Genomic DNA, 10,967 nt, shown 5'->3' with positions numbered 1-10,967 from the left:
GATGATCGTGAGCGTGTCTGGCGAAGGCGAGGAGAAAGGTTTGCCAGCTGCAATATCTCTCCTAAAGTACCTTTTGGTGGTGGCTCTAAAATGTTTTGGGGGGGAATTTGTTTTGAAGCTCGTACGGAGTTGGTCCCCATACGTACGAGGTCTATGAATGCCCATTATTACTTAGACAACTTTTTTGTCGAACATGTAATGCCTTTTGCTCCGTTTCTTGGACCTAATTTTTTATTCATGCAAGACAACGCTCGTCCTCATGTGGCCCGACAGGTTATTGGCTACCTAAATGATGTTGATATTCCATTATTAGAGTGGCCACCTAACAGTCCGGACATGAATCCTATAGAGCATCTATGGCACTATCTCAAAAAAAAGATTCGAAGTCGTAGACCCTCTATTGCCAACTCATTAAGGCCGTTATTGAAGAATGGGAGAATATTCCGCCAACTTTTGTTGAACATTTGATATCAACCATGCCTCGACGCATAAATGCAGTCATAAGAAGTAGAGGAGGGCCTACACGGTATTAGTGTTGACCCAGATGCATTTTATTGTGTTACTTTACTGATTTTTTTCTTTTTGCAATTTGGAGTTATGCTAGCTTATTTACGAATTTCCGGCAAAAACAATTTTTAAAGAAACAATAAGGTAAATTAAGGTCATGATAAAGTCATGTTGGACTTACTTGTAGGTGTTTATTATTATTTCAATGTAACTTAGTTTTATTTTGTGTTCATATTGTAAATATTTAGATTAACTAAAGTGGTGCGTTAATTTTGTCCAGGAGTTTATTTATTATAATTTTTATGTCTGTGGATTTGTCTTCCTCCTAATAAGTATTATTGAAAATGTTTATTTTCAATTAATGTATCTGTCACCATGATTGTAATTATGTCCGATAAATGATCGACTGAATACAAAAACACTGATAGCTGATCGGTAGAGCATTCGCCTAGGGATCGAGAGGTCCCCTGTTCAAATCCGGACAAAGTCATATCCTTTTTTTTTAATTTTTGGTATTCTTTTTGTTCTTTCTAACTAAAATTAGTTTAATATTTAAATACAATACAAAAAACTGTTTAAAAGTAGATAGGTATACTGATTTCGTTGAAATCATATGAAGTTAGATTATATTATAATAGAAGTATAACTTCTTACGTGCGTACAAAGTACACACACACATTCTTTTTTTTTTAAGTTTTATAGTCCGTAGCTCTTTTTGTGATTAAGCATCTCCTCTGTACACCTTTAGGTTCTACTCATGTTTATGTTTGGTCTTTTTGTCTTGCCGCATGTTTCTTTCGCTGCTATTATCTTTTTACGGTTCTTCTTCTATATTTTTTATGTTCCTTTCTCTCTTTTAATCTGTTATATTTCTTGTGTTAGTTTAGATTAAAATTTTGTATTTACCTTGCTTCTTCTCTTTTAGTCCCAATATTACTAAATATCTCAGTCTTTCTTTTCATCTTTGTGTCTTGTACTGTATTCCATTTATTAGCGCTCCCCAGAAAATAGTATTATTTTTGGTTTGTTACTTTTGTACTTTTTGTATAAACCAGCAAGTTGGTGAAGTTTTCGCAATTTCTTTATACACTTACACATACAGGATTGCCAAATCTTTACCACCAGCATCTGCATGATAGTGACAATAAATAGTGCACACAGACACGCCAAGTCTATTTAGTAAGTGGTATTTTAGTTCCAGGATTTGGTTTCCATTTAGCTTTCGAAAGCTCGATAGCTTTTTGCACCCGTAGTGTTTTGAGATATTTATAAAATAACAAGTATGTACTCATATTTGTATCAGTGCCCTATGTTTATACACACCTTGCAACACCAAGAAATTCTCATAAGATGGTAATGCTATTCTTTTTCTCATGGGTATCTTTAAGTGCGTCACAGTTTTTCGATTTCTTTCCAACGCACTAAATTATATGTGACAGAAAAAAAGGCACGTCTGTGATTACAGAAATTTGTAACATTTATTCTAGTTGTCGATAGATGGCGCTATAATCAAAAAAAATTATTTACGAATTAATATATCTACGAATATAATCTGTACAATTTATGAAACTATACAAATCAAAAAAAATACCATTTTATAAATGCAATAAACACAATTGATTTGTTTTTATGCCAAATTGCAAATAAAATGTGTCAGATTTCACTAAAATGTCACGTTAGAATAAATGTTATAATGTATATTATCACGGACTTACCTTTTTCTCTATCATTTGTGACGCACTGAAAAATGCTTATGAAAAGGACCGTATCAGTCGGATTTTTCATTAAACGCTCCGATCATAGTCGGCGCTGTTGCCAGATCTATAACGATTTCAGTAAATGTCAGGATATCCGAAGGGAATTTGCATTTGAAGGATTGGGTAAGGAAATAAAAGTAAACTACAAAACAAATGAAAACTTATTTAAGATCCTTTATTTTCTAATGTAAAATACAGATTTTTTGCCTTAAGGTAAATCATTGTTAAAAACTCACGACATAAAATTTCTAGTCTGTCCAATTACCAACTCCACGTTAGGAATATCCTCATAAAAAATATACTGGGTGACCACTAAATACTGTAACACAATTTAAAATACGCATCCGAAAACGGATGCGGATTGCGAAACCGCGAGAGAAAAGAAGAAACCAATTTAAGCACATCAAGTCATTTTTGATTTTCCTTCGGTATTTGTCTATTTCGTATATTTATCACTGGCATTCGTAGCTGGTGAAGGAAGACAAAAATACTTTTTATTAGTCAGTAGTATACATATAAAAAAGTAGATTGATTCTTCGTTTCTCCCGTCGGTCCTTATAATAAAAAATAAATACAGCTTTTTATTAAGCAATTTCAATTTTTTTTATCGATATTACACGTCACAGGTGACTACACGTTGTGACATTTTTGAGGTTAGATCTCGATTGGTTACTTTCATAGATATATAATACCTAGACTGCGCGCTGTTATCTTAAAATGGGTGAATATTGCGACAGAGATAAATTAGCCTATTAGGTGGGAAGTCTCTTTCTAATCGGAGGAGTTCATCCACTCGACGATAGTGGGAAAGTGACATGATCGACAAACCCAACGTCATTGGATAAACCCCATCGATTAGAAAGAGACTTCCCACCTAATAGACTCATTTATCTCTGTCGCAATCGTCACCCATTTTAAGAAAGCAGCGCGCAATTTATGGTATTTTGGACCTAACCTCAAAAAATGACAGAACGACATCACCAGTGACATACTGTATCCTTTTAGATTGTCTAAGTTGGTTTATTTTTACTTGTGGTATTGCTGCCTAAGTATTCAATCGCTATTCCCGTTCAACAGACAATCAATAGCAATCATTTTTCGTTTAGGACTAAAACTTATAAAAATAAACAATAACTTGCAACATAATGCATACTTTTATTTGCAATGCTTGTACCAAACATTTGTATACAACCTTCTCGAAGGTCATCTATAATGTTTGCGACGATTCTTAGCATAGGTTCAGAATTGTTTCCTGTATACTCTTTTTTATTTGTAATTTTCATATACACGAACTGTTCTAGAATTGGAACGGTTTATTGTTGAGGCTAAATGGTAAGGAAAATGTACATACTAAACAATTCTTTTGGGAAAAGAATAGAGATGGAAAATAATGGTATTTTTGAAGATCCAAAAGACGGGACTGGAACAGTTGACTTATGCCAGTTGGAACACGGTCTTTACTAATGGAATAAAATACAAGCTAAATTGTGAATGAAGAAATACATTGTGAAGTTATTGACTCAAACCAAATAACAGAAATGACTCGAAATATTAGTGGTCACATTATGGTTGACTAACTGGAAACAGTTTGCAATTCACGTGACTTGGTGTCCTACCAGAAATTACGAATTAGTGTACCAATATGGGTGTTTGAATGAGCTGTCTCAATTCGAAGAATAATGTCGCGCATATCAGATATAAGTAGAGAACATGGATTTGATCTCAATACGGAAACAACAAAAGTACAGGGTAGTCAGTAAGCGCGAAATATTAAATACATGGCTTTTGGTTAACCAACAAGAAATTGACAGGAAGGACAGCTGCACATATCTTAGTACGAACGAAAACAGCCAATGGCACCACCCGATTGAAATATAACAACCTATAGGAAAAGAAAGATCAGCGTTCTTAACAATGAAGTCTCTTTTCAGAATTAACGATTTACGATTTGGTAACAAAACCCAACTCTCAGTTGGTCTGTGCCCATTGAACTGGCGAGTACCTAGCATTTTCGATCTGGGAAACATGTTGCCCTTTGAGCATGTATTCTAATATATCTAACAACATCGACTCGTAGTCACCATATTTTATCAAAATATTATATGTAAACCATATACACTGGCGGGCAAAAAATTTAGGTCACTAGATGAATTATACACGTTTGATGCCTCGAATTTCCTAAACCTGTGGTCCGATTTGGGTGATTTTTTTTGAAACTTACAGGTTTATTAATTAAGAATCTCAATATATTAATATTGTTGCTAGACAGGTAAATGTCATTTTATACCGGGTGTAACAATCATACTGTGTTTTTTCCTTAAAGTTCGAAATACTCTGTGGAATATTATAGCATAGATAAGATATTGAAATTAAAACTCAATTGTAGCATTAGGCTTTCTTAACATTTTCTTTTTTGATTTATTTGCTTATGTTGAATAATAAAAAAATTAGGTACTTTACCAACTATCCATGTTCTTCATCAATACAGGGTGTTTCTAAATAAGTGCGACAAAATTTAAGGCGTAATTCTGCATGAAAAAATATTGAATGTTTGCTTTATAAACATATGTCTACAAATGCTTCGTTTCCGAGATGCGGGATGTTGAACTTTTTCTTACAAACTGACAGTTTATTTGTTGCTCCAAAACTGGTTGAGATATGCAAATGAAAGGACATCGCACTCATCTTATGGAAAATATAATGTCACTCAAATTCAATAAAATTTATACGATTAGATTCGTTTTAATATAACGATCAATTCTTATCATTGCGCCAACTCTTAATTATTATTAATTACGGCGCAAATTGCAATTAAAGTTTATCGAAATCACATTTTTGGAGTCCATAAAATGTTAGTTTACAATCATTATTGCTCTGAGTGCTATTCATAACAGCTTAAATCCCGCTGGGCCTAAGCGGATTAGTGAAACTAATCCGCTGATTTATGGAGTACCGAAAATCTGGGTATTTTAAAATATTTTTTCTCTCTCTAACTTATGTACCTACCCATTTGATTTCAGATTTATTTATATCAATTTCTGCTCTTATTTTTGAAAATAGAGAGTTGGCGCAATGATAAGATTTGATCGTTAATTTAAAACGAATCTATTGGTATAAATTTTATTGAATTTGAGTGACATTATATTTTCCATAAGATGTGTGCGATGTCCTTTGGTAGGTTTTAAGAGGTAGTTATTGCGCATTTTTTGACATACAAATAAGAATTTTATATTCACCATTGGCGTGCATGCGGGATGTATCTAAAATATTTATACCCGTATGCACGCCAATAGTGAATATAAAATTTTTATTTGTATGTCAAAAAATGCGCAATAACTACCTCTTAAAACCTACCAAATTTCATTTGCATATCTAAACCGGTTTTAGAGCAACAAATAAACTGTCAATTTGTAAGAAAAAGTTCAACATCCTGTATCTCGGAAACGAAGCATTGTAGACAAATGTTTATAAAGCAAACATTTAATATTTTTTCATGCAGAATTACCCCTAAAAGTTTGTCGCACCTATTTAGAAACACCCTGTATTGATGAAGAACATGGCTAGTTGTTAAAATACCTAACTTTTTTATTATCCAACATAAGCAAAGGAATCAAAAAAGAAAATGTTAAGAAGGCCTAAGGCTATAATTAAGTTTTAATTTCAATATTTTATCTATGCTATAATATTCCACAGAGTGTTCCGAACTTTAAGGAAAAAACACACAGTGTGATTGTTACATCCCGTATAAAATGACATCCGGTACTTGTCTAGCAACAATATTAAAACATTGAGAATCTTAAATAATAAAGCTATAACATACTAAAAAAATCACTTAAATCGGACAACAGGTTTAGAAAATTCTAGGCATCAAACGTGTATAATTCATCTAGTGACCTAAATTTTTTGCCCGCCAGTGTATTATGGGGTCACCACTTTAAATAGTGTGCTAGTTTCAAACTACTCAGCAGAATGCACTGAAGATGTTCTGAATTAGAACGAAAACGTTTTGCAATCCATTTGGATGACATTTTAGATAGTTTTTAATAAACGATTTTATACCAGTATACAACTTGTTTTTACTTCTGTATGAGTTTTTTAAACTATGGTATACAGCCAACTATTGGGATTTTCCCATTGATTTTTTATTATTAGTGTTATCTCATGACACAACCCATTTTTAACCAGTGTTATTTACGTATAGTAAAGTACAGAATATAACCTATCTAATGAATTATTTAAACAAAAAATGAAAATTTCTGACATTCCCCCTTTTTTCCCTATACCCATAGGCGTAACCAGGATGATCCTAAGGGGGGAGGTTACAACTACCTGAAGGGGGGGGGGTTACAACTACTGGAAGGTCTCTGAGGGCTATGGTGTTAAGCGTATAGAGCTGAAAGTACATCCCAATGGGGGAGTTACAACCCCCAAAACCCCCTGGTTACGCCTATGCCTATACCCTTCAAATAAAATATGTAGATTCTGAAGGGTAAAGTTGAATTTTTAAGGGGAAGACCCGGGAAACTTATGAACATAAATGCATCATGAAAACATCAGAATCATTATCAGTTCAATATTAACTATCGAGGAATTAGTAAAGTATTTCTCATGATCATCTTTCAGTGCGTCACAGTTTTTCGATTTCTTTCTAACGCATTCAATTGTATGTGACAGAAAAAAAGGCACGTCGGTGATTACATTTCGTCGGTGACATTTTTATAACATTTATTCTAATTATTCTATTTGTCGATAGATGGCGCCATAATAAAAAAATAAGTTTTTTTTAATTAGATAATAATATTACAAATATAATCTGTATAATTTATAAGACTATACAAATCAAAGAAAATACCATTTTATAAATGCAAGAAACACATTTGATTGGTTTTTATTCCAAATTGAAAATAAAATGTGACAACTGTCAGATTTAACTAAAATGTCATGTTAGAATAAATGTCATAAATGTGTATTATCACGGACTTACCCTTTTTCCTATCATTTGTTACGCACTGAAAAATGATCATGAAAAGGACAATACACTGTATATTGTCACAGTAAAGAATAATGTCGCGCATATCAGATATAAATAAGTAAAGAACACGGAGTTGATCTCAATACGAAAAAAAAACAAAGTACATGGTAGTCAGTAAGCGCGAAATATTAAATACACAGTTTTTGGTTAACCAACAACCAATTGACAGGGTGGACAGTTACACATTCCTTGGTACTAACATAAACAGCCAGTGGGACCACACAAATGAAATAAAACAACACATAGGAAAAGCGAGATCAGAGTTCATAATGATGAAGTCTCTTTTCAGAAGCTATGTATTTTCTACGTTATATCTACAAATATTCTACGATATCTAGGCTTCAAAACCTGCGAAAGTGGTTCAATACATCGACAACTGGACTATTGCGAATAGCAGCAAGCGAAGTTAGGATAGCCATGCTGATCGCCAACATCCAGAAAGGTGCTAAAGAAACGATAATTGACAGATCCTGCAAAAAAATTCTCCAGAATACTCCAGTATACTCCATGCTCAATTCCAGATCAAACTCTTTTCGTTCTAGCTTTGGAGGTAATAAAATCAAAATCGAAAAGGAAAATAAACTTCCTGTAGCTGGCTGTATACCATAAATCACAAAAATACTAGATTTGTTGTAAAAGGTATATTTTAAAATACCCTAAATAAGGGTCACATTAAGACAAAACGCTTTCGGATTACGAAATCCATCATCAGTGTTCTAAAGTTGTTCATCAGTTGGCCATTGAAATCCAATATGTGAGGTTTTCTAAAAAAAAATTCCAACCACGTGGGAAGGTCCTGTGTTGCTCTGAGTAACATCAGGCATATCTAGAACATCATTTACATTTTATATAAATATGTAACACAACATAATCTTTTACATTTAAAGGGTTTTTACCCAACACATTTTGGTGGCTCAGGTATGCTATTTTTTGGCTTTTAGACACTGATGATCGATTTCTTAATCCGAAAACGTTTTGTCTTGTGACCCTTATTTTGGGTATTTTAAAATATACCTTTTACAACAAATCAAGTATTTTTGTAATAAAATCCTCGTTGAAAAATCTTTATACTAAAAAACTGTTCGTATACTAACGTTGTAAATCCTTTAGACTGTCACATTTGCTTTAGAAACCATCACAAACTTTATAGAAGATGTATATTTAAAAATAAAAATGTATATAACAGGAAACACTACACAAAAGTGTAGTAATAGTGTGCGTAACCTAAAAAAATAATCGGTAGCTGCCACAAGTTGATAAATACACAGACATTGCACAAAATACAAAAAGTAGTATACATTGAAATTGGTATACAAGCTTTAGTATACTTATGTATCTTGAAAGAGCGAAATATCAATTGAGGGTGTTTTTTGGAACATTGAACTGTTCTTGACCTATGAGCCAACAGTTTAGCTCTCGCGTTTTCACATATAACCCGTTTATCGAAATGGAAACAATACTTTTAGCTCTTACTATTTTCGAATGTCCCAGAAAACGTCCTGAACCGTATACGGTAATCGTATAATTACGGAGATAGTTCTTGAGCGTGCATGGGATCGTATCCGCAACTACTGGCGTCGTATGCGGAGCTTTGATCGTACGCGGAGCCCATGGAGTATCCCATTGAGTCTTGCGGAGGCGCTGGAGACATCATAGGAGTCGGCGTGCCGCTGTATGGCGACGCGCCGGCCGCCTTTTTAGCTGCGTATAAATTTGCCTCTTCCTGTGCCTTGCCGATGTTCTTTTTGTAGCGGATCCGCTTGTTGCCGAACCAATTTGATACCTGCAAGATAAAATATCATCAATAACGTACACTTACTGGAATGGGAAAGTTAAGAAAACTGTGACCAAAAGAAAAAACGAAACGTGGGAATGTAAAGGATACAAGGTGATTCAGTGAAACGGTACGATTTGGCAACGCTGCTGGTGATAAAATAGAGGAGCCGCGGGCTTGCGACGTAAACGTTGTGAATCCAGAGAGTGGGACGTTTACCTATCATGGAGACTTGGTCGGGTGAATAACGCGCATTTGATGTGAAAGCTTATTACAAAAATGGTGAAATTTTTGTGCGTGTACCGGGTGTCCCAGTAAGAATGGCTCTCGGCCATATCTCAGGAACCGTTTATAATACAGCTTTAAAAAAAATATATTTATAACAAAAGGTGCATCGGGAAAAGCCTGGAAATTATTTTCATAATTGTAGGTCCACAGCTAGAGGGCGTAATTGAATATCAAAATTTTACAAAATTTACCTAATGAAAGGGCACTGGAAATCCAATCATCGTATTCTTCATAAAATTCTGCGCCTATTTGATTTCACGAGTTTAAGTCTACCTTTGCAAATAAGAGGTGGGGGTGAGTGGAAACCTTCTTATGCAAAAATGGGTGTAAGTCCGGTTCTGCTAAATCGAATTTTACATACTTGGTCTTGTTGAAAACAGCTCTTTTTCGCCAATGTAAGTGTCTTATTTTCGAAATAGCCTAATAAGTAATATGCAAGCTAGGAGGCGGTATTTAATTATTTTCAGAAATCTAGTTTTCTTTGGAAAATATTATATACAAGTATACATTTTTAATTCTGTATTACAAAATTAGACCAAATTAGCAACATAATACCGAAAACCGCGAGATGCCTTAAGAAATGTGTAAATTTTAAACATAACTGTTACTGTCACCGGTAAACAAGGTTAAAGGAAAAGTAGTGTGCTATGGAAAAAACAAATAAACATTTTCCAGATGTAAACGTATATAATTAATAAAAACAACAATAAGACAAACAACACTATAAAATATAACAAAGAAATAAAAGCAACTACTTACTTAGTCTTAGTGAGTGCCTACATGTTCAAATTGTTGCCCATCATTTTCGATGCAAGCATTTACTCTTTCAAGAGTAGATTGAATAGCAACAGATTTAACTGTTTTAGACTTTTATTTATGGGGACGGATTAAAGACCTTGTTTTTGCCGCTAGGCCCACTACTCTAGAAAACATGATCTAGAATCTAGAGAATACGAAACGCCATTCAAAGCATTGCGAAAACAGAAATAGAGACTGCTGTTCAATCTACTCTTGAAAGAGTAAATGCTTGCATCGAAAATGATGGGGAACAATTTGAACATTTAGGTCGTCACTAAGTAAGTAGTTGCTTTTATTTCTTTGATATATTTTATAGTGTTGTTTGTCTTATTGTTGTTTTAATTAATTATATACATTTACATCTGGAAAATGCCTCTTTGTTTTTTCCATAGCACACTACTTTTCCTTAACTTCGTTTACCGGTGACATTAACAGTTGTTTAAAATTTACACCTTTCTTAAGATATCTCGAGATAGAAAAAAGGTATCGATATGCGGTTTTTGGTATTATGTTGCTAATTTGGTCTAATTTTGTAATACAGGATTAAAAATGCATATTTGTATTTAATATTCTCCAAAGAAAACTAGATTTCCGAAAATAATAAAATAACGCCTACTAGCTAGCATATTTCTTATTAGGCTATTTCGAAAATAAGACACTTACATTGACGAAAAAGAGCTGTTTTCAACAAGACCAAGTATGTAAATTCGATTTAGCAGAATCAGACTTACACCCATTTTTGCATAAGAAGGTTTCCACTCACCCCCACCTCTTATTTGAAAAGGTAGACTTAAACTCGTGAAATCAAATA

The 10,967-nt window shown here is 33.7% G+C and overlaps 1 protein-coding gene across 2 annotated transcripts in view; it reads right to left on the bottom strand.

Moving 5' to 3' along the window:
- Positions 1 to 2,424: 2,424 nt before the first annotated feature.
- Positions 2,425 to 10,967, bottom strand: part of LOC114342549 (homeobox protein extradenticle) — a 41,588-nt gene continuing 33,045 nt past the window's right edge. The window contains exon 5 of one of the 2 annotated variants that reach the window (XM_028293397.2): positions 2,425 to 9,079. In XM_028293397.2, the coding sequence (XP_028149198.1) occupies positions 8,822 to 9,079 (258 nt within the window). In that variant the 3' untranslated portion in view covers positions 2,425 to 8,821. The remainder of the gene's footprint in view (positions 9,080 to 10,967) is intronic. The other variant, XM_028293459.2, reaches the window with a different exon arrangement.

Source organism: Diabrotica virgifera, chromosome 5 (genome assembly GCF_917563875.1).
Source record: "Diabrotica virgifera virgifera chromosome 5, PGI_DIABVI_V3a".
NCBI classification, from domain to species: Eukaryota; Metazoa; Arthropoda; class Insecta; order Coleoptera; family Chrysomelidae; genus Diabrotica; species Diabrotica virgifera.
Note: the sequence above shows the minus strand (reverse complement) of the source record. Positions and strands in the feature narration are given on the sequence as shown.